General features: G+C 52.1%; 1 protein-coding gene across 2 annotated transcripts in view; it reads right to left on the reverse strand.

Annotated features, from left to right (window-relative positions):
* LRRC20 (leucine rich repeat containing 20) overlaps positions 1 to 23,751 on the reverse strand; it is an 87,123-nt gene extending 63,372 nt beyond the window's left edge. Inside the window, exons 1-2 of one of the 2 annotated variants that reach the window (XM_043596539.1) lie at positions 23,662 to 23,751; positions 17,935 to 18,079 (exon numbers count right to left, since the gene is read on the reverse strand). In XM_043596539.1, the coding sequence (XP_043452474.1) occupies positions 17,935 to 18,016 (82 nt within the window). In that variant the 5' untranslated portion in view covers positions 18,017 to 18,079; positions 23,662 to 23,751. The remainder of the gene's footprint in view (positions 1 to 17,934; positions 18,080 to 23,661) is intronic. The other variant, XM_043596540.1, reaches the window with a different exon arrangement.
* Between the last annotated feature and the right edge of the window lie 778 nt (positions 23,752 to 24,529).

Below are 24,529 nucleotides of genomic sequence, written 5' to 3' on the forward strand. Positions count from 1 at the left end.
TATTGATTTTCCATTTGTAGTAATGATATAGAGGCCTTTTTAAAATTGTATTAAGCTAATTTCCTTTAAAGAAAAATGTTAAGTAATATAATCATGACTAATACTTTTATAGCACTGAGTATATGCTGGCCTCCATTCCAACGTGTACCGGGATAACATAATTTTCATCCTTACAACTCTACAAAGTGAGGACCTTTTAGAGACGAGAACACTGAAACTTAACTGAGATCAGACTTAACTTGATCACAGAGATCAAGTAACTTGCCCAAGGTCACACAAGGGGCAGAGCGAGGTTTCCAATCAGGGCAGCCCAACTTCAGAGTCGACCACGTTATTCCACCTACGGAAGAGGACAGCTGGCCCTCCGACATGGCAAGGACTGTGAAGGTCACCTGCAACACGGTCGAAGGGAGGTGCACGCTTGTTTCTTGCTGGCAAAAATAGTGTCCTTAGCGCCCTCCCATCGTCCCCAACACCCGCAGCGCCCAGCCCAGTGCCTCATCCACAGTAGGGGCCAGTGCACGTCCCAGAAGACATTTCCCTGGTCTGACTTGCCGGGCACAGAAGCCTTGGGTCTGACACAGTGGTACCCCTGCCACGGCTGAGGCGCTGGCCACAGGGCAGGAGCACACACGTACAGGTGGACATCTCTGGGGGTGGTGAGACTCCAGACAACTCGGCTCGCCCGGAGCCCACTTCTGAGCAGGGCAGATGGTGAGGGGGCTGTGGTGGACAGTGGGGAGACTGCACTTACCCACAAAGGCAGGGCCCAGGGCACAACAGGACTGCACGACAATAGAGCTGCATGGTTACTGACTACCTTGAATTTTCACCTTTCCTCCCCCAAACAATCGCTCAGGGTTTGAGACGATGAGGAATCCACCCTGTAAGGAATGAGTTCTCTGAGCGGTAACTGGGCTTCTTGAAGTCACAGGCTGGATGAATGGACTCAGGGAAGGGCAGCAAACACCTCGAAACAGCATCTGTGCTCAGCATCTGACTCCGTCAAACACCAGTGCCTGTCCTCCAGCCTGCACACCCTGCCTCACCCACCTGCCAGTCGTGGAGCTCGCTCACTACCTGGGCTTCATTAGTGCCATTCCCACAGTCCGGAACACCCTTCCCTCTCTCCTCTGCCCCCACAAATCCTTGGGCTGGCCAGCCCTACCTCCCCCAGGAAGGATGCCTCACCTCTAACTTCAGGACACCTGCCTTAGTGCTTGTCCTGGATCATCCTCTCCCAACTGGTAAACATCTGCAGACTTGTATCTGGGACCCATGTGAGGTGAACTTGACAGGAGAGGTATGTTGACAACCCCTCGGGCCTGGCACTGAGCTGGGCAAACACTTCCGAACTTAACTATACCCTTCACCACCGAGAAAGCTTTGCCTTGGGATTCTCCCTTTGTAAAATGGGGGTCCGAGGCCCTTTTGGGGAATGCAGTAAACGGTGAGCTAGTATCTGTCCTAATGTTTGTGTTCACAGCAAGAACCATGCCCTCTGCGGCCAAGATGTAATGAGTCCAACTAATAAGGTCTTACCGTTGCCTGAAATCAGCCTTGAACCCTGGAATCCACCTTGACGATGATCACGGCTGTTCCTTTGCTAAGGAGCCCCTTTCCCTGGCTCTGCGCCCTGCCCCAGGCTTCCATCCCCATCACCCAAATACCTCTTCCCAGTCAAGAACCTTCAGGACCCCCATGCCCCACAAGTGGAACCCACCCTCTGCCACCTGGCATTCCCACCGAAGGATCTGGGTCCGACCTCCCTTTCCAGGAGCTCCTCATACAACTCCTCGAAGTTCCCACCCTCTAGCCAAGCCAGACTGCTCACTGTTCCCTACAAACTCTCTTTACTTTCCCACCTCTGTGTTTTTCCTGGCCCTATTCCCTTAGCCTCAAAAACCTCTCTCACTAATACCCTATTACAAGGCTTTGTTTGCAGGCTGCCTTTCCACGAAACCTCTGCTCATTCTTCAAGTGAGCTTCAGCTTCTGGCCTCGAGCCCACCCCGGCCCCTGTCCGTCACGTGTCTGCCCCTCCGTCCAGATGCCTGCTCTGCGTGTCTGTGTCTTACGTGAGAGTTAGTCACCCGTTTGTCTCACCCTTTCTGGCGAGGCGGAGAGCTCCCTGAGGGCAGGGATCGGGTCCCACAGAGGCGGGGTGGCATATTACAGAGGGCCTGGGAGGCCGACAGACTCAAGTGCACACTCCAGGACAAGACTTGCTGGCTGTGAAACTCCAGGCAAACCAGTGCTGCTCACAGAGCCTCACTTTCCCCTTCTATGAGTGACGTGAAAACACCGCCTGGCCAGAGCCGTTGAGGAGATCAGATGCAGTCATTCATTTCACAAATACCTCCTCAGTATCTGGTACACGCTCACACTGTCTGAGGATATGGTGGTGAGCAAGACAGAGTCCCTGACTGCCCCGAGCTTACACTCTCGTGTGGGGAGAGGAGCAGTAAATACAGACAGATACCTGCGACCATGTCAAGCAGGAAAACTGCTCTCAGGAAAAGAAAATGGTGTAATGGCAGACCAGGTAATTGAGACAAAGACCACTTCCTAGGGTGGTCAGGGAGGGCTTCTCAGAGGAGGCGACGCTCAGCGGAGACGAGAATAAGAAGGAGCAGGGCATGATGCAAAGAGCTGGGCAAAGGACAGCCTGGCAGAAACACAGGCAAGGGCACGGTCTGATGGGACACCTGCCAGAGCTCAGTCGTTAGCTCCCTCCTCCTCCCTCACCTTCCCTCCTCTGCAGCGCGTTACATAGACAGGCACAGCACACAGTGAGTAAAGGTGTGCCGAAACCGACCTGACAGAATAAGGAATCCTGGGGATAAATTGGCGCACGACAAAAACGTGTGTCTTAGAGAAACACATTCAACCAGGATGAGGCGGATGCCGGTGAAAAGGCTATTGAATTCAACCTCACCTCCAAAGATAATGACCTTCTGCCACACTGGTCTCTCGGAACAAACCACAATTTCCTAACCTGTAAAGGAAGGCAGAGATCACTCGTTTCAGCCAGTCACCACATTTGCAGCCCCGGGGTTTGTCGGAGCTCCAGGGCCAGGCCCCTCCAGGGTATGCTGTGTCCCTGGCTGCCTCATCAGCCAGAGCCACGGCCGCGTTTCTGGAAACATTTGATTTCCATAAACTCCTCAGTCTCGCTGAACAACCAGGGCACTAACGCTTTCCTACTTGAGCGACACAAGCTCTTGATGCCACAGAAGGTTCTATTTGGTTATCTCTCTGAGGCAGAACTTTTTTTTTTTTTTAACGTTTATTTATTTTTGAGACAGAGAGAGACAGAGCATGAACGGGGGAGGGGCAGAGAGAGAGGGAGACACAGAATCGGAAGCAGGCTCCAGGCTCCGAGCCATCAGCCCAGAGCCCGACGCGGGGCTCGAACTCACGGACCTCGAGATCGTGACCTGAGCTGAAGTCGGACGCTCAACCGACTGAGCCACCCAGGCGCCCCAAGGCAGAACTTTTTAAGTCTTCTGCCAACAGGTATTTTTTGAAGTCGCACATTATCCAAGTGATTTTGATATTTCTCTTCACCTTCAAAAAAAGCCTACTTCAAGCGCCAGTGACACTAGGGCAGTCAGGTGTCGGTGGCTCTACGCTGGAGGGAGAGGTGAAGGATGCTCTGAGGGCTGCGAGGGAACCCAGAATTAGGGAGGGGGCTGAGACAGACAGGGTTGCTCCCAGGCTCCACAGAAATCTTCATTTCTAGATGGTCGTGCTAATATTTCCAGTCCCCTTGCTGTGCACCTCTTCAGGGGTGGGGGACCCCCAAACTCATCAGAAACACTTTATCCACCTCCAAACAGCCTAGACCTCCCTATTTCTGTTAAGGCATGACCAGGCTTCAAACTGCACGCTCCCACAACCAATCAGCTGCGCACCCCCTCCCACAGCCTTCTGTGCAGGTCTCCTACCCCCCGGTCCCACTCAGGACAAAGCCACACCAGCACAGGCCCGGCACACAGAAGGTGCCGTTCCCTGGTTTCCCTCCTGCAGCTCACACATCTGTCTTGGACCCAGCGGTGACCCTCCCGAACCTTACCTGGACCATGTGACTCCCTGCTCAGAAACTACCAGATCAAGTACAGCAGAGGCACTCAGGTCCCATTTAATGTACTGACCGCAGATGCCGAGCGTGACTCTTGCATCTGAAGGCACGTGTCTCCGTACAACATGGGTCTGCTGTCCACAGCCGGTGACTTCCCCGGATTCCCAGCCGTCAAAACAGTCTATCCCATGCTGTTGGTTAACACAGGGGTAAGAACGTGAACTCGGCAGTTGGAGTGCTTGGGTTCAAATCCCCTCCCGTGGAGCTGCTGCTTAGCCCTTCTGTGCCAGTTTCTTTCTCTGAATATCAGGGATAATAGCAGCCACCTCACAAGGCTGAGTGATGAACAGATCACAGGCTCACAGGGAGGACTGGACAAGACATATATCAGAGACAGTCTAGCACACCGTGGGCATTAAGTAAGTGTGGGCTCATCGTTATTCGTGGATCATTTTGACTCTAGGTGATTTTCATTCTTAGGCTGTCTTGAGAACCTAACCCCTGCATAGCTAGTGATGAGGGAAAAACGGTCTAAAGGTCTGATATACAAGGGAAGCCACTTTAGCTTTCTTTCTCAGTCAACACGACTGTATATAAACTTTGTTGAAAAGCTTCATTCATTGCCCACCACGCGTGCACTGTACATCTGCTTTGTAAATGAGTAGCCTAAAAAGAAAAACCATCCTGACCTTGAGATAGTGATCAGTGCCTCTACTCCCTGCATTCCTTTAAAACTCGTAATCCCTGCCTATATGCTAATCTGTAATCTTTGGAGCTTTTCCAAGATGTAAAAACTACATGACCCCGTAGAAACTGTTCATTCTCTAGAGCACTTTCTTCCCTGTAAAGAGCATGTTTCCCGGGCAGCTGTCCTAACTTGGCTGGAATAAAACCCTCTCTCTTACTTTTAGAGATTCTAAAGGCTTGTTCATTTTGTGTCCACATTTCCTGGCGTAGACGGCGGGATAGCAGAGCGAGGTGCCCAAGGTCACCTGGGGGTGCCGTGGAATTGTGCGCTCAGCGCCAGCAAGGGCCCCTTGCGCCCCTCTGACTTCAGGGCACCTCACAGGGGAATCTGTGAGTTCTCCTGGTATCCAGACCTCCTCACATTAATGGTCCTGACTTTCATTTGAGCTGTTGAGGGTTACTGGTAATGTTCTTTAGGTGGGAATAACCTAGAGTGGCTGGAGTGGATGGGGTGGTTGTTTTAAATTGCCATTGTTCTAATTGATGTTATTAATGTAAGGCTTGAGTCAATTTTCTGGCTAGAAATACGAGAGACTGAACCACTCAGCTCTGAAGAGACAGGACCCTTGCTCCTTCTGGCCAAATGCTGCTTTCCAGTGACTGAAAGCCTAGGGGAAAGTGTCTGAGGATACTCTTTGAGATGTGTAGCAGTTCTATAGGAATTCCCCATCGCATAAAGTAATTAACAATTGGCTTGTCCGGGGACACACACATAAGGACTCCAACACACACTCCAACGCTTTGAGCCCCCTCGGTGGTCTTGGGCCTTGCTGGGAGAGACTGAGACACATAATAGAGAGTATCATGCCCCTTTGAAAGTGACGTTCACAAGCACCACCCTCTCGATCCACCACACTTAATACCCTTAGATTTTTCTCAAGCCTTATTCCCAAACTGAAACTAAAGTGAATGGGGGAGTCACGCTTCAAAAGCGGAACAGCTCCCGGAAAACCAACCACCACTCACAGGAACCCCAGCGGGCTGTAGGTGCAACACTTAGGGAGCCTCCACATGCAAGTGCTTACTTAAATGGGAAAATGTAACTTTGGATAACCTGAGGTTCAGATGGTCCAAACAAGGTTCTTCTGACATGTCTAAACTAGTTTTCTAGCAAGCACAATTAGAGAGAGCCGGCTGTTAAGACTAAGCAACCCAAAACGAAAGGCGTTCAGGTCACTCGGTGAAGCTCCTGGCTTTTGGGGGGAACCAATGCCCACTGAGGCCCTCTGGGCTTCATCTGGTTGTTTGTTGGTGCAGCTCTTGGCATCTTTGGACAGAACTGGTCGTGTTCTCACTGAAAAAAGAGAAATAACTAACTAATGGATCTATAAATTATAATGCTATCTTGCAATGAGATTTGTTTTCGTAAAAGGGAGGTATCTGGAAATCGGGCCTTTGATGTCCTCTCCACAAATATTAATGAAACAAAGGCTACATTTTGTTCGCATCTCGTTTGTGCGTGTGTGTTATAAATGGGAGAGATTTTTTTCTACCTTCAGATGGCACTGCTAAAATTAATTGGTAAAAGGGCTCTATCTAACTGGTTAAAAGGCAAGCGCTTATAAGAACGGGGCATTCTAAAACTCAGAAAGATGGAGGCTGATGCAAATGTTTTTCAAATTCATTGGATCTGGGAAAAGATCCAGTATTAAAACTAGCTTCAGTTTGTAGGTTCAACTAAAATACATATGTCTTTTGGAGTTACCAACATCGAATACAATACAGATAACCAACTCCTATTCTAACTGAGTTTACTGGTTACCTTCACGTTTTATCTGTTGCAATCGGTCAGCAGAAAATGACTTAAAATGATGGTTAATTTCGTCGTCTCATGAAGTTTTCATGGGTAACTGTTAAAAATAAACAGGTTGAGGGGTGCCTGGCTGGCTCAGTTGGAAGAGCACATGACTCTTGAGCTCTTGAGCTCAGGGTCATGAGTTTGAGCCACGCGTTGGGTATAGAGAGCACTTACGAATTAATTAATTAATTTTAAAAATAAGTTGCATAAATAAAAAGGCTTATAGCTTTCAAAATCTTTGGTAACCTGAAACTTCGAAGTGTTGCTAAGTTAAATGATAAGCTGGGTTGAATTCACTGGATATCTAAGTGTTTTCCAAATAAGAGAGAACACTAAAGCGCTGATTCCTGAATGTAGGTTTGCCTGCTTTGGGCTTCTGACTGCAGAGAAACTCAAGATACTTGGATCTGTTGGTAAATGTGCTCTGTGCTTCACTGAAAGTTGTCCTCTGAGAAAAACAACACACGTTTCTAGAAATGATGAAATGTGTCCACAGGTTTCCAATCTGAAGACTTCCGGTGGAACAGACAGTTCGCCATCAGTCACCACTTAGCCTTCACTGGAGTGTGAGGTTTCTAAAGGTGAAAGTTCTGATAAATGCAATTAGGACTGCTGGGAAATGATAAGGAAAGCAACTCGGAATGCAAGGAGCGTAAGATGTGTTGTTGATAAGAAAGGTGTGAGGAATGGGAATACATTTTCATGAAGGAAAAAAAAAAATGTGTCCTAAAATGAGACTGGCTATTTATTTATTTATTTATTTATTTATTTTTTTAATTTTTTTTTTCAACGTTTATTTATTTTTGGGACAGAGAGAGATAGAGCATGAACGGGGGAGGGGCAGAGAGAGAGGGAGACACAGAATCGGAAACAGGCTCCAGGCTCTGAGCCATCAGCCCAGAGCCCGACGCGGGGCTCGAACTCACGGACCGCGAGATCGTGACCTGGCTGAAGTCGGACGCTTAACCGACTGCGCCACCCAGGCGCCCTGAGACTGGCTATTTAGAGAGAAGGCTTAGAACAAAATATGAACAAAAAGGACAGCTTGAAGGAACTAAGGTGGACTTTATGAAGCCAATGGAGCCCCTTGGAAATGTTGGCCTGATACTTGCTTACAGTGTTCCCAGCAGCCTTACCAGGTAAGTAAAGAATGTCACTTCCTGGCAGGTGCAGGAACCTCAGAAGATTTGGGGGACCTTGAGAAGAGGAATATACTCAAATCTATAGGTACTGCAGGAAAATCTGACAGCAAGTATTTGATTTGGCTTCTGGCCTTGAGAGGCTATTAAAAGTTCAATCCAAAATTCCTTAGAAAAAGTTGCACAAAGCGGATTACAGTGAACTTACATGACCGAGGCACGTGGGTGGCTCAGTAGGTTAAGTGTCTGACTCTTGATTTCGGCCCAGGTCATGACCTTACGGTTCATGGGATCGGGCGCTATCAGCGCTTGGGATTCTTTTACTCTTCCTCTCTCTCTGCCCCTCCCTCGTGCACACACTCTCTCTTTCTCTCTAAACAAACTTTAAAAAAAACTTACATGACTAATCAATAGTGCTTATGAACATAATGAGGCCAAATGTGTTAAAACTAGACTTGCTTTACAAACAAATTCGTCTTAAGGCTATTTTTGGTAAAAATCAGGGTGACTGTAGAAAAAAGACGTTTCAGTAACACACCTTTGTGTTAGATATTAGATTTCAATACTACTCGTTATAAACTACACTCGATCCTGATTTCTTCTAGTGTCCTCCAATGCCTGGCTAACATCCTCCTCTCCAAGCTAACATTTTGATTTTTCTCCCCCGGGTCTTTCTGACCCGGAATCATTTGAGAACTAAAACTGCCCTTTTTTCCTGAAGCCCTGCAAACTGAACCGGATGTAAAGATCGCTACAATAGCTCATGCGTAGGCAATCATTGTGCCCATTGCCCAGTGGGCCACGCAAAGATCATCAGAGCCGTCCGAACCACAAGCCAGGATCAGAAGTAGATGGCATCAGGGTAGACTGCTCTCCCAAGATTCAGGACCAGGCCTGTGTTTCTATGCTTCTTTCCTTTTAAACTTTAGTATTAGAAGACAGTAAACCCACTTGTTGGCTTTCATCTCTGCCTTTATTACATCCTGGTTACTCGCTAATGTAACTAACATAATGTCAAATACGTCCCTGGTACCTCATTCCGACGGGAACTTGGCTAAAATGTTCATGACCTCTTGGACAGGTTCTAATATTCTTTTTCTTTCTGGTGTTTATACACTATGAGGGGCCTCCATTAGGAAAAACCTCTCCAGAAGTACCATCTGACTCAAATGTAACCTGCATTATATATAACACTCAGTCGATAGACCCTTGCATTTCTATAAACTTAGGTGGCAATTTATCAATTGCCAATGAAAGCTCCCGGCTACATACAACAGGAGGAGCTTAGTTTAGCTTGTCCAACATGCCAAAACATCCAACGTGCTCACAAACCACATTTTAGTGGATGGAATGGCTCAAGACAAAATTAAAAAAAAAAGGGGGGGGTTATCTACCAGTGACTCTCATTTAGGAGTGACTTGGCGGATTTAGCCACCTTCCAAATCTAACTTTGCCATAGAATCCAGAAGATTCTGAGGTAACTATGAATCAATGGTCTTCTTTACTAACTGCAGAAACCCAGAATGTACAGCTCTCCCGATCTGTGGAAAATTGCCAAAGATTCCTGTAACTTATATAAATGTTCAACTACTGTCTCAGTGCCCAAACTTACGGACAACTAGGCTTAAGCCAGTTTTCTTTTCAGATTTTATTTTTAAGTAATCTCTATGCCCAATGTGGAGCTTGAACTCATAAGCCCGAGATCAAGAGTCACATTCCTATTGGAGTGCCTGGGTGTTAAGCATCCGACTTTGGCTCAGGTCATTATCTCATGGTTTGTAAGTTCGAGCCCCGCATCATTTTTTTGAATGTTTACTTATTTTTGAGAGAGAGAGAGAGCATGAGCAGGGAGGGGCAGAGAGAGAGAGGGAGACAGAATCTGAAGCAGGCAAGCTCCAGGCTCCGAGCTGTCAGCACAGAGCCCAACGCGGGGCTCAAACCCACGAGCCGCCAGATCATGACCTGAGACGAAGTCGGACGCTCAACGCTCAACCGACTGAGCCACCTAGGCGCCCCCTCTCTCTTACTTTTAGAGTTTCTAAAGGTTTGTTCATTTTGCCTCAACAGGACTCCACTGTAGAAACTACTTTAGGTGACACTCGAGGCCCTCAGATCTGAAGCCACCCTCGGCTCCCTTTACCCTCCCGTGTCACAGCCTGGCTGTCCCTGTCACAAGTGCCCGCTTGCATGCTGCCATGTCTTTGCTCACACAGACACCTCACCTAGGATGGCCTTCCCCTGATGCGTGACCCACACCCACTCCCCTAAACCTGCTCCATCCTTTAAGGTTCAGCCACAATGCCACATCTTCCGTGCAATCCCCTTAGCACGGGCGCTAAGCAATGCCCAGGGCATAAACACCCGAAGACAGGAGAGGCAGAAGTCCTCCTCACTTGATTCATTTTTCGTTCTGCAAGTATTTCATACGTTCATGGCCTCCTTCCTGTACAGGGCACTCCACCTCCCACAGGGCCTCCCTAGAGGCCGCTCAGGGCTGGACCAGCTCTCAAGATGGGCAATCTCCTTTCTGCAGACAGAAGAATGAGGGGAGAGGACTAAGTGGGGAGCACTAAGTGTTCTGCACCCACACCTGAGAGGCTGAGGGCATCTGTCCATCCACCCCTCAGATGCATTCTGGGCGCTGCGGTGTCAGCACCACAGTGACTGGGGACCCAAGACACGGGTTGGCTGTGCTGGAGGTTGCCCACCAGTGAACCCCACTCTTGGCATCCATCCCCCGTGGGGCTAGAGTGGGGGCAGGTGGGACTTCTGGTCATTGGAGCTCCCAAAGTTCTAGAAGGGGATTTGGGGAACCCCAATAGAGAGACCTGGGCCACATCCGTTTGGGCTTTGGGGTCCTCTCCCACCAGGGCTAGAAACAGTCCTGAAAAAGCCTCAGGATACCAGCTAACCATCCTTACCCCTAGCAATTCCAGAACTTGCCAATGTAACCCCAGCAGGGCCTTACAACTCCCCCTCTGCTCCCACAAGACACTATGCCAGGGAGGAAGGGGTCAGGGTACAGAGGACAGGGCCGGAGGAAGCCTGGCTTCCCACTGTTTACCTGGTGGGTCTCATGTGTTGCACACTGGGCACATGTAACACCTATCGTTTCTTGTTTGTGTGTTTTAATCAAATGTATATAGCTATAGCACCCTGCCTTCCCAACTGAGAGGCAGGAAGCTGAGGACAGCAGATCAGAGGCTTCCAGCCCTCGTAGCGAACGGACAGGTGGCCCCGGCCAGGCTGAGGGCTCCCCTGTGAGGGCCCACTCCCTCTTCCACACATCTGACCTGTGCCTGGCTGACCCTCAGGCCAGGAGACAGGTGAGCAACACACACATCCGTCATCTCCACCAGCATCAGCCTCCTGGGCTCAGGGCCGTGAACTCCCCTCCCTGACAGTGTGCCTGGGAGATTACATGTGTCTATCTTCCTCCCCTCCGCACTGGCCACTCCTGGGCCACTTGGTTCCTCCAAGTGAGATACACACAGTAGGTGCTCAATGTGGTGTTTCTTAAAAAGGGGCAGTATCTGACCTGAGAGAAGGCATTCTTCAGATTTAGTGAGTATATTTAAGTGCTTCCTAAATACCCCTGCTCAAGAAAGGAGCTGCAAACTCAGATCCTGTGCGAGTCAGCTAGGAATGTAAATACAGGACGTGAGCTGGGCTGAGTGGAAGCCCCGTCAGGACGCCAGGACATAGGCACTCATGCCCAGCGAACACTCTGGTCAAGTCTGGGTCTCAGTTGACGCTCAGCTCTCGGCTGGTGACAGGGCGCCATCTGCTGGTGGGAGCAGGAGGAGACAAGCACTCACCCCAGCAAAGTAGGGGTGAGCCTAGGAGACAGGGGAAGTAGGAGAGGGGGGATGTGTCCCTTCTGTCACTAGTTTGGTCTGCCCACCTGACCATCTCACAGCTCATGGCCCAGCTGCTCAGTTCCCCGAGGATGGGTCACACCACACTCATATTCATTCTTTCTCTCTCTCCCTTTCTCTCTCTCTCTCTCTCTCTCTCTCTCTCTCTCTCTCTCACACACACACACACACACACACACACACACACACATCCAGGCCAGCCCAGACAATGCCCTTCCCTGCCCAGCCACCCAGAACCTACCAGGAGAAGGAAGTTCTAGAATATAATTCATAAACCACCGGTTCTCAAAATTCAAGGCAGGGGAGAATCATACAGGATTCGTGTTAAAATGCAGGTCACCCAGCCCACCCTGGGATGTCACCTTTAAAGCTCTAGCGTGGGCTCCATGAATCTGTATGTAAACAGAAGCAGCCCATGGCGGCTGTCCCCATCACCACCGGCGACACCTTAAATGACCAGGCAGATATTAGCCTCTGATAATTTTCCTCGTTTTCAGGGAACAGGGCTGGCCCCGCTGTGGTTCCAACCGGTGTGAGCCAGAGGCCAGCATGAGGGGGAGCAGGGGCTCCACGTTCTCCCCATCTCCTTCCCCAAGTCCTCAGTGGGAAGGGTCACCTAGAGCTGTGATGAAACCGGCCCCACCTCCCAACACCTGTGTCACGCCCTCAGCCTTAGCTCCAGCTTCTCGAAAACAAGGGAACTCCTAATTCAAAAGCAGCACGGCGGAGGGGCAAGCTGAATGCCTCCGTGCTACTAAACACTTAGAAACCCTGGACTTAGAAAGGTCTGTGGCTTGGTTTCTGCATCTGTAACACGGGGATATTAACATCACCCCTCTCACAAAGTCAGCGTGAGGATTAAATGGCGCAACGACGAGCCGGCAACCCGGCCTGGTGTGTGACAAGAGCAAGCTGCACGAGTCAGAGAGGAATGTCAAAGACCCGGGGGCAGGAGGCTACCGATGCTCTGCTGGCCAGGGCCGGCATTCCCAAGGGGCTCAGGCTGAAAGGCCTAGAAGAGGTCAGGAATGCAGCGCTTGGCCTGTCTGAGGGAAGCTGAAGCCAGGAGCCCCGCGGAAAGCGGGGGTTTTGAAGGATTCCCTTCAGAGAAAGACTGGACTAGGGATAAGACCGGCTTTTTCATAATTAGAAGGCTGCTTTGTCTTTGCCTGGGCACTGAATTAAAAAAAAGAAAACAGGGGCACCTGGGTGGCTCAGTCGGTTAAGCACCAGCTCGTGGTCTCGGCTCAGGTCTTGATCTCAGGGTAGTGAGTTCAGGCCCCACGTTGGGCTCTGAGCTGGGCGCGGAGCCTACTTTAAAAAAACCAAAAACAACAACCAACAAATCACCCCCCTGAGATTTGGAAACCACAGGTGGGTGTAGGGTTTGAATATTCAATTCCCTAGAGGCCCCGACACCCCTTGGGCCGAGAAAGATGTGTTTCTAACCCAGCGGCAGGCAGGCATCTGCTGCAAGCAAACACAACCCTTCAGAAGCACATGCCCTCAGTCCAGGGTCATGCAGGCCAGGCTCCATCAGGCAGGAGTACAGAGTCCCAAATTATTATATCAGATCCACCCAGAACAACCCACTGTGAGCTAGAGTCAACAGGAGCAGGAGATGTGGGCCGCTGAGAACTCCCTGTGATAAAGATAGTACAAAAGATGAAAAAAGACAAGTATAGTCAAATGATTAAAGAAATAAAAAAGAGATTAAACACATAAAACAGAAATAAGATATTATTCCCTTAAGTCAGATTTTTTTAAAAGAAAAGGTAAAAGATTTATCAGATCTGAAGAGAAACCAGAGTATATGAAATCAGGTTTTTTAAAGAACCAAACAGAGCTTTTGAAAATAAAGTAGGTAGCCTTAAAAATTAAAACTCAATGAGGGGTTCGAGAGCAGACTAAACACAGATGGACAAGCAAATAGTGAACCAGCAGACAGATCTCAAAATGCAGCAGAGAGAGGAAGAGAAAGGAAATATACTAGTGCAACAGACGGACGCACAGAATGGAAGCCCCAAGAGGAAGTGCAGGCAAAGAGACCCCGAGGGATAAGGGGCAGACACACACCCTGAGCTAATGACTTGGGACTTCTGTGAAATGAACACAGATGGGAATCCGCAGGCAGAAAGTACCAAAGACCACAGAAAGGTGGTCTCAGACACCTGTGCCCGGCACACAGCGGGCCCCGGGCAACGCTGGCTCCTTCCTCTGCAGCTCGTGCTGGGCACGCCTTCCCGCCAGCTCTGTCAGGCCTCTGTCCCAGCCGGCCATGCCCTCCCTTCCCACACTCTGCCGGGCCTTTCCAAGCCCCGTTCCTTGGCAATGAGGATCAGTGTTTAAAAGTCATCCCCAAAGGCCTGGGATTCTCTCCCCTGGAGAGAAGTGGGGTGCAGGGCATCGAGGCCCGCCAGTCTACTGGCCAGAGGGAACAGTGAGGTCAGACAGAGGCCCCCAGGAGTTCAAGGACCCAGGAAGCCCAGATGTGCATGAGGCCTTTACCAAGAGAAAGAACTAACCTGAGGACACAAGGAGTGGATGGAGAGGAAAGCCTGAGTTCCTGACTCTGCACAAGCTCAATCGAAAATGCTAAGGAGAGGTGAGGGGCTGGAGAAAAGTGGCTTCGACTCAAGCTGAGGGGCAGACCAGGGGCCAGAGGGAAAGGAACCCACTTCTTGGAGGATGAAGAGGCCTGCAGTGGGGAGACAAGGGCTGGGAACCCCAGCTCAGGTTGCAGGAGGAGCGAGCCTGGCTCCGGAGGGCAGCCACAGGCGCCTGGCCGAGCGTGTGCGGTGCTTTCCAGGGTGACCTACCCGAGTAAGGTGAGAACCTGTAACTGAGCTCTCCCGGCCGGGTCTCTACTGGGACCTTCCACTCTGCAGAGAGACACCTGCGGCTTCTGAGCAGCCATCCCAGGGCTGCATCCCGGACCTGCGCATGGGGAGGAAGGGAGGGGAACCCAGCAGAAGGGAGAAGCCAGAAAAGCCCATTCCACACCCAAGGGCTTACACAAGGAGCTACCTCCGTAACTCTCATCTGTTTTTGGGAAGGGGGTGGTCCTCTCCCTAAAATCGATCTTCGCTACTTAAAAGAGTAATATGCGTATCACAGAATGTTCTGAAAATGCACGATAGTATTTTCTAACATCCATTTTGTGTCTCGTTTTATTTCCTTTCAATTTTTTTCCAGTATACACACACTTAACATAACTGGTATCTGTCTGTACCGTTTGGGATCCTTGCTTTTTTCCAAGTCATCTTATACGGAAAGATTTGCCAGTCTTCATTCAAGCACGTAATGAAATTTCATGCACCACTTTTAACAGCTACATAAATTACATTGTACAGCTGTAACAAAATTTATTAAAGTGATTACCCGCTGCTGGTTTTTTAGGCTGTTTCAGGTTGTTTGCTGTTTTACATGAGAACCACACTGGGTTCCTTCACGCATCTTTTAAGACCCACTTCCATTCCCACCTCTTCCAGAAAGCCTTCCTGGATGCCTTCAACACCTGGCAACATCTCCCACCTGTGAACTCCAACCACCTGCAGTGTGTGTCTGACCAGGGCCAGCATGGAGCCCTTGTGTCACTCACTGCAATCTGTCCCACAGTGGTGGGCTGGGACTCCACGACTCTACTGCACAGAACCCTAGGGAACCCCCCAGCACCCTGCACACAGTGGATGATCAGTACATACGGACAGCTTAGACTCCAGACCCCTCAGACCACAGGAGCCCAATGAGCTCCACTTGCCAAAGGGCCCGGGTTGCAGGTGCCCCAGTGGCCTGGTCTGACATTTTGCTTCTTCACTGGGCACCAAAAAGGTAATAAACCAGCCTAACTTTAAAGACACAGTCATCTCCCCGTGAAAGTCTGGAGCTCCAGTCAAGACAGCCAAGGCTGAAAGGTTCGACTCCCCTCCCAAGATGACTAAAGCTTTACAGCGTGCACAACGCCGGGGACCAGCAACTGCCCAGGTCCCCACCCCAACACAGCGTGGCAGGGAAAGTTCCCGGCCTCTGGGGTCGGACACTCAGGGTTTCAATCCCAGTACCATAGCAGCCAGGCAGGGCAGCAGACGCCTGCCTCGGGGTTTTTAACGGACACGGCGCCAGGCAGTGCAAAGGGGCTGGTCACAGCACACCCCACTCTAGACGCCCTGTGCGCCGCACCCCTGCAGGGCGGCCACTCTTCACAGAAATCCGCACCTGGCCTGCACAGAGAACTGCATTTGCAGTCTCTGGTCCACAGACATTTAAGTCGAGACTCCATGTGGCCTTCCAGGCTCCCCAGCTGCAGGGCACCGTCCCCCCGGCTCCTCCATGCCACGGGGGCAACTCTGTGGTGCTGCCATGCATGAGATCCCAGCGCTGCCTGGGACATCAGCCTCCCAAAGTCCTTGCGCTAACAACACCGACTCCAGGAAGTCAGAATTTTGTCCTCCCGCCTCTGCCGCCCCTCCATCCTTGCTCCCATGACGCATCTGGAAGAGGCTGAGCTGCACACGTGTCCCTCTCCCCGGCAGCATTTTAAGGCAGGGGTAGGTTATTCACTGCAGAGACTTGCTGATTTGCACCGAACTCCCCATCTGAAGACAGCGTGAAGACACCCAGCTTGGTGGCCGGCTGACGGCTGCAGGAGGCGTGTTTGTGGCCGAGAGGGACTTAGGCCCCGCCCCTAGCCCTCAGAGACTCGCTGAACTACCCGAAGGCAACACCTTACAGACCCCCCCATTCCCCTGAACTCCCTTGACGAGGTGGGCACAGTTAACACCCCCGTTACATCCATGAAGAAAACCAGCTTAAATCAGAGGTTAAGCAGCCTGCTGGGGTATTGGGCTATTTGGTGGTAGACTGGGGATTCCAATCCAGGCCATATGACAGGTGGCGAGTCTTGAACACCAGGCTAAGTACAACCGCCTCAGCGGCCAGCACAGCAATCCAGGCTGCTTTTCCTGAGGGCCTGTGGCCATCAGCTCACCAGCTGAAGCCTCCCCCAGAACTTTGACTCCAAAACCGACGACAACTCGCAAGACCGTCCGCCACAGATGATGCCTCTCCCCCTTCAGCTCAGTTTAGCAAACGCTATGTGCGCACAAGGCGTCTGGCATGGCTCTGGCTCTGGCGGCACAGGGACAAAAGTCCCTGCCCTCTAGGGACACTGCATGACTGCTACAGAGGAAGAAGGGAGCCAGGGGTGGATGGTGTAGGGCTGAGGGCTTCCTGAAAGAGGCAGTGACCTAGCTCACCTTGAAGGCCGAGTGACCCTCCACTTTCTGGGCTACCACGCCCTGTCCGGGAGCCTCAGACACGCCGGACCAACGGCTGCGCACAGAAATACTCTATCTTCCCAGTCCCTGGGCTGTTGGTCGGCCAATAACCTCCATGGAAACGCTCCTTGGAGAGACACAGACACGCATGGGCACAGATATCCCGACCTACCTGTGAATTCGTCTCTGGGTGCCAAAGACCCAACTCAAATCCCACTCTGTGTATGCAGTCATCCCCAAGGCAGGAGTGTGCTCCCCTCCTCTGGGTTCTCACAACATGTCAGTGGCTCTAAGGGGGCACACACATGCCAGCGGGAGACACACACGCATACACACACATGCACACGCACACAATCCTTGTACACGCGAACAGGCAATAAATAGCTGAATTCAGTCACATAGGACGGTTTGCTTAGATGCTTGAAGTCTTGGCATAACTGTCTGGCCTAAAATGCCACGACCAAGTCAAAGCAAGAAATACGTAAGACACAACTGAGGTAAAACGGTGGCGTGAAAAGGGGCCTGCAGGCTGAGGGACCTGGGAAAAGCCCACTTTGCCTTCGACCCTCACGTCCTCATCTGAAGACCAAGGCTGGTCATGCTTGGCGAGTGCCCGCTCTATCACAAGGCCACTGTGCAGAGTCAATACGGCACCACTCGTGAGGCGCCTGCACAGGGCCTGGTACACGGGGCTACTCGGCAGTGCCAGCTATTGTCACCTGGGTCAAGGGCACATAACACACTCAAGAGTCAGCGGCAGTGCCAGGGCAGGCAGATCGGCTCCCAGCAAGCGGGAGCCCTCACGTAGTGTTTTTCAAGCCTCTTTGTCCGCGGCCACGATAAGTCTCGCACTGCGGCCTGGTATACACAAACTGAACAATGACCACAATGAGATTCCCCGGCACGCTTCTCCTCGTGACGAGGGCGCACACGGACACGGTCTCTTTGCTCTTCTCTTTCGATTTCACATCTAAATTGATCTCGCACACCGCCTACAGGGTGCCCTCACTCACCCAGGGTATCAGAGCCGCTCTCCACGGTCTCGTTGACCTTCCTTGCAACTCTGGCCACGGCCTCACCCATCTTCTTCAGCATGCAGGCGAGGGGGTCCTGCTGCCGGCCACCAGGCCGGTCTGCTGCTCACAAGGGGGCCTGTGCCTGGGGAAGACACAGGGCCATGAAGCGCCCGCCCACCCCACCCCCCACCCCCCCAGCCAGGGACCCATCCCTGAATCCACCCTCCCGTGGGACCCAGGCTGCAGAAAGCCTGCAGGGAACGGCCCAGGCCACTCACTTCCTCCCGAGGGGCCCAGAGACCAGGCCACATGCAGCTCGGCCTTCGGAGCAGCCGATGTGCCCATCAGAGGGTGGATCCACACGTGTGACCTCACCGAACACAGGGCAAGCGCCTGAAACAGTGGCCAGGCGGGTGTGAGGGCGCAGGTATGTGCTGCCTGTGACTCACTTAACAGGCGGAGCAGAGGGGAGGAGGCGGAGCACAGCTCTGGGCTGGTGCCCTGTCCACGACCACCAGGACAGGTCCCCTAGCTCCCAGTTCACCTCACCCGGTACCTCTGCGGGGTCCCTCTTGCTTGCTGGGGAGTGGGGACACAGAGGCAAGTGCAGTCGGTGTGACCAGTCAGAGCTCAGTCTGGTTGGTCTGTGGCCTCTAAGAATTCCCTTCCCACCTGTCAACATGGAGGGAAGGCTACGGTTTTATGCGGCTTTAGCCAGCAGACCTGATGATCAGCCTGGTGCAGAGTTTATCCGCCAGAGCCAGAAGGAAAAAGAGGGGGTGGGGTGAGGAAACAAGAGAAGGGAAATTGGATCACTGGGGGAGAAAAGGCTTAAAGAAGGTTGTGGAACACAGTCAAAATTCTTAGGTGGCAAAGACATGAAGGAGCAAACTAGACAGGTCTCCAACTCCCTGTTTATTACAGAGAAGGAAACTGAGGCACAGAGAGGGACCAGATGACCTGGCCAAGGTCAAAGAGAGTAAATGGCAACAATCTGGCCAGCCCAGCTCCACATCCAGTGCTCACCTCTTTACAAAAGTTGCCCCCAACACCGGCAGCAGCACCCCAGGGACAGAATGAACTTGGGGCCAAGGTCAGTGCCCATTCCCAGCTTCAAAGACAGCTAGGTTGCTCAATGAACTCGCCCTGACGGTCAGAGGCAGAAGCATGTGAGGACAGAGAGAAGGAGGTGAGGCTAGTGCTCGGAGCTGCTAACAGAGACCATGAAAAAGGCCCTATGTGCTCAGCTACACAGGCAGGGCAGGCAAGGCTGAGCTGGGGCTGGCCAAGCCCCCCTTCCACTGAGTGACAGGGGTGAATTCCGTGTACGGGTGCATCTCACCAAGGAGGCTGACACTGAAGGTTTGAGACACCCAGTGCAGCGGAAAAAGACCGTTTTTTGAAGACAGGTCTAGTGCCCAACTCTGCCATTTATTAGTTCAGAAGCCCTGGGAAAGATTCCTAACTACTCTCAGCTGTAGTTTCTTCATCTGAGAAGGAGATCTTAGTAACACCCACCTCACTGGATTCATATGAGGACTGAACAGAAATACATACATCTTTCCTGGGCCCAGGGCCCAGGACATGTAGGTCTGAACAACTTATAAAGAGAATAAAACAGTACACATGCAGACATGACACTGGTCTCTAATCCCAGTTTCATACCCATGTGACTTTGAACAAACAACTCAGTGGAACTCATCTTTGAGGAATGACTAGAATCTCCCCCTCCACCTCCAGGAAGTCCTCCCTGATTGCCTCGGCCCTCAGTGCTTTCTCCGCCCTCTGAGTTTCAGCAGCACTTAAGGTCTTAGCACAAGCCACTTGGGTTGTTTATGAGCATTTTACAGTATACATATTTGTCTCCCCAGTCAGCCTGTGTGCAGCTTGAGACAGGGAGCAGATCTACACTGTGCTTTCCCCCTGCATTTTTATACCACATGCTGAATACAGATGCCTAGTTAGTATCCTTCGGTGGTGATGATGATGATCAACAGCCACCATTTGGGTTTCAGATCTACATACAAGCCAGTGGATTCTTATAATAAATCTAAGGCACTGTCTAAATGAGAAGGGTCCTATAGTCAAATGCCTACAAGTGCTAGGTAGGCAACTTGCATAAGGTGGGCCAGGGTGGGACAGTGGGGAATAGTGGTGACTATGGCAGACTAAACCCAACACCTCCACCATGCTGCCCTTAGGACCATCCCTTAAGCCTGAGTCATAGCAATGTCGTCGGGGTCTTGGCGACTTACTCTAACCCCTATGAATGGGAAAACTGAGGGTCCCAGAAGGGAGGTAAATGAGCTAAATGCAAACAGAAACCTAGGCCTCCTAATCCCAGCCTAGGAGTCTTCCTACTGTTCCATGTTCCTTCCTTGCCCTATCTCCAGTATTTGTCATCAATAATCACAAACATGTATTGAGCATCCACTAAGGTATCGGGCATAAGAATGAAGAGGACAGAAATACAGGACATAGCTCTGACTTGTGATTTTCATGGAGAGCTTTCTAGGAAACATACCGAGGCAATCCTGGCCACACGGCACAAGGGCAAGAGAAGGTAGATCTCTAAGCCGCCCAGGGTCTGTGCTGGCCCTGAGTGGGATTCCCTAGGCTGATTTACTTCCAACCAGGCCCTATACTTACAATTCTACTAGCTGTCACCAGGTAAGGTGGGGACAGGGCGGGGGTGCCATAGGCCATTGAGCCCACTGATGAAAACCAGTCAAATTGAAAACCTCACCCCTGGTGGCAAGCTAAGACACTCTATGGTGTGGGTCGGAGAATGGGCATCAAAGCAGGAACAGGAGTGACCTGCAAAGTCTGGGAGGCAGAGCAGGTAACTAGGAGGAAGGGCCCCGTACAATCCAGAGGATGTTCTGGGTAGCACAGATGTACCCTAGACCTCCAAGAAGTTCCTGCTGCCTAAAATCGCCACCCTCACTAACTGGCCAGGAAACCCCCTTCCCCTCACCTCCCCTCCCCTCTCAAGGGAGAATTCCTTCATAAAGTCCAGCCGATTGTCCCTCTCCCAGGTCAGACGACAAAGGCTTGTCCCTCTGGCACAGAGAGGACTGTGAAATAGGAGCCTGGCGGGGCCAGGTATGGCAGAAGGCCCAAGATGGGAGCAACGGGCCCAGACTGAGGGAAGACCAGATGGGATGATGGGAGCCAGTACTGGGTCCCTAAAAGGGCACTGCAAGGTTGTCCAACTGCACTGACTGCTCCCTTTAGATCCAACCCAATACTAGTCCTCTTTGACAAAAGAAAAAAAAAAGAAAAAAAAAAGGAAGATATATTTAGCATATAACAACCCCCAAAAGGAGGTAGAGATAAAAATAAAGTTGCTCCTGTTTTCTGTTTTTGAGAAAAATAGGAAACTTTCTGGGTCACATAAGTGGCACAGAGAGCTATGGACCTACTTCTAACTGAATGCAAAGGGCCCTGGGCATGGCTGCCCCCAGGGTATCAGGGCCCCTGTCTATATAAACAACATGAGTCAGCCAAAATCTGCATGTCAGCACCATTCTGGCCACCAAATCTCTTGCAATCCTACAAAAGAAATGTTCTGCTGGCCAGCGGAAGCAATCAGCATGCGAGGGAGCCCTCCTGGAACCAGAACCCACCTACAGGACCCCAGGATAGCCCCACAGGGTCAAGTCTGGGCTCCTTGAGGCATCTGGCCAACCCCACAGGCAGAGGTGATGGTAGAAGGAAGTCAGAGTGTCCCCAAGGGACTGCCTCTGCTAAGGGAAGCCTTAGCTAATTTCAAGGCGAGTGCTCCAAATCGTGGAGACCCTGGAGCACAGGGTCCGAAGCCATACTCGCTGCTGCTACCCCAGCAACACATTCCTCTCCATACACCCCCACCTCCCCTTTCCTCAGAGTGTGCATCACAGTCTCAGGAAATGTTTAAATCCAGCAAATATCTTCTGGGCACCTCCTAAAAGGCCCACACAGGGGGGAGTCAAGTTACAGACACAGGGCATGCGCCAGAATGAGCCTCCCCTGACTAGGAGAAACTTAGTGACAAAAGGAAGAATGAGCCAGATGCCGGCAGGGCCATGATGCCAGGCCCAAGGAGCATGTGTGCCCCGTGCACGAAGGGGAGAGAGACATGGTCTGAGCAAAGGGACCCAAAGAGATGAGAGAAAGAGGGGAACAGGTAGCTAATTTGTCTGTCCCCAGACTGCTGGGGGAGGGAGCTGTAGGACCTCCTAGAACTCTGTCCTCCGTTTTTCTGCAGTGAGCTAGGGAAAGTTTTTTGAGGACAGCCTAAGACCAGAGTTTGGAAAGTTATCAGTGTGTGTGAGCAGCCGCATTTGTAAAACGGAAATTCCACCTCCCTTGCTGGGTTTTGAAAAGAAAATGAGATATAATTTTCTAGAAAGGTCTTTGCAAACCTTAAGCACTTCCCACACTGATGCATGACGAGTTGGTGATTGAACAAGTACAGACGGTAAGTTAGGATATAATAAACCGAATGCCAGAAAAGTTGTCTTCCTTTGTGGGAGCTGGCAACAGGCCCTCCTGGATCTATAACCTAGCTTCACCCGGAGACAAGTCTGGAGGAGGGAGGATTTTTGCTCAAACCCTGACTGCAGCCGGCTGCTGGGGCTCCTGTCATCACCAGTGAGAATACTACCTTATCTGGAGCCCCGAGATCCCTGCAAAGGAGCTGCTGCGACACCCCTTCCGCACCAGCTGCTCCTATATTTAGTTACTGGTGTGGTCACTTGGGAACTTTAGAGCCTGGCAGCCGCTCCAAAGGGCAACTCGAGCCTCTTGAGCCATGTGTGCAAGCTTCCCCACCGCTGGCTCCTGCGGGTCCTTCCGGCCACGCCAAGCGGGGGAGCAGGTGGGAAGGTGAGAGGCTGAGGGCTGGATGGTATCCAAATAGCCCCAAAAGCCCTCGAGACCTGGACAGGGTTGACCCACTTTTCTACCCAAGGGAAAGCAGTCCGCTGGGGCATGAGCGGGACGGGCCGGCGCCTGGTTTTGAGCCTTGGGGTTCGAAGCGCCGTGCGCGCTCTGCTCCGGGCACCCAGGCACCCTGGGACGGCGTCTCCAAGGTGTGTGCGCCGGAGCCAGGCCAGGGTCCCCGCGCCTGGCACAAGGGGAACGCCTCACTCGTCTACCCCACCCCCCGGCGCCCGCAGCCAATGGCTCCTCGTCGCCGGCCCCCGGCTCGCGCGGCAGGCGGGGACTGGGAGAATAAAGCAGGCAGTGGGGGAACGCTGATGCTAGCCGAGGGCCGAGGACTCCCGCGCTGCCCGGAGGCCAGGAGGCATGCTCCGAGGCAGGCGTCTGCAGGCCCTCAGAACGGAAGCAAGCCCAGAAAACGCTGCTTCAGGAACGAAATACACAACAGCTTCTACCGGCAAGGGCGCCTCCCGCGGGGACCAAGGCCCGGCACCGCTTCCCCCGGCTCCCTATTCCCTGCCACCGCTGCGCCCACTCCCGCGAGCCAACCGGGGTCCAGCAGCAGTTTGCAAACAGGAGCCGGCACGTCGCCGGGCCCCTTGGCACTGCAGAAGCCGCAGCTGATGCACCGCTGCTCTTTCCACCCGGTGACCTGGGGGAGGGGTGAGGACGCTGCAGAAACGGGGGCACTTCTCTCCCTCTCGCCCCCAGCCCTCCAGCGCTCAGCCTCAGACTACATTTACTTTGCGGGGCACGAAGCGTGGGGACCCGTTCTGGGCCGCTCTCTGCTCCACTTACAGCGACAATGCCTCCTAGCGCCCTGCGCAGCGCAGTCACGCTCCCTCGGCCGCCGGCGGCGCCCCATGCAACAGCGGCGCGCCGGAGCGGGCGGGGCGCGGAGCGCGGGACCGCGGGCTCTGCGCGCACGACCGCTCGGCCAATCGCCGCGCGGGCATAGATGCCGGGGCGGGAGCAGGCCGCGGGCCCGGGCCGCGCGCAGCCAATCAGTGAGCCGGTCCTCACGCTGCGCCCAGGAGCGGCGCGCGCGGAAAAGCGGCCCGCGCGCTCTCGTCCGCAGGGTGGATCCGCTTTGTGTGCGGCTTCTGGAGGGAAAACAACGAACGTGGGTGTAGACGGTTCGAACGTGTCGCACAGACCCCGAAATCAATAAATAGGACTCCAGATTCTTCTCGACAGAATAGAGTTGAATTAGCCAGATCAGGGGCACTTTGAGAAACGTGAAGATGGGGGGATAGAAAACTTTTCATGTGATGACTTCAGCTGCCCATTCGGGTTGTTAGAGACAATTGTGGCTGCACTAAGTTATCTCACCTTTCTAAATTCCAGCATTCTCCTCTATACAGTAGGAATTAAAATACATAAATACTTTACAGGGGATCACTGTGAGGATTAATACATGAAATGTTCCGGGCAGCGCTGAGCATGACAGCTCAGGGAAAGGTGGCTGCTTCACAGGTCTTTATTCATGGAGGACTCACCATATACCCTTTACAAGGCACTATGGAGACGACCAAAGAAGCGAGGCTCCTGACTCAACCCATGGCAATGATCAACATGCCAAATGCTCTAAAAGCGTGTATTAAATATGTAGGAGTTCTGAAGAAAGAACATTCAACTCGGCCTCCGGGGACTGGGGCAGTCAGAT

Source organism: Prionailurus bengalensis, chromosome D2 (assembly GCF_016509475.1).
Source record: "Prionailurus bengalensis isolate Pbe53 chromosome D2, Fcat_Pben_1.1_paternal_pri, whole genome shotgun sequence".
NCBI classification, from domain to species: domain Eukaryota; kingdom Metazoa; phylum Chordata; class Mammalia; order Carnivora; family Felidae; genus Prionailurus; species Prionailurus bengalensis.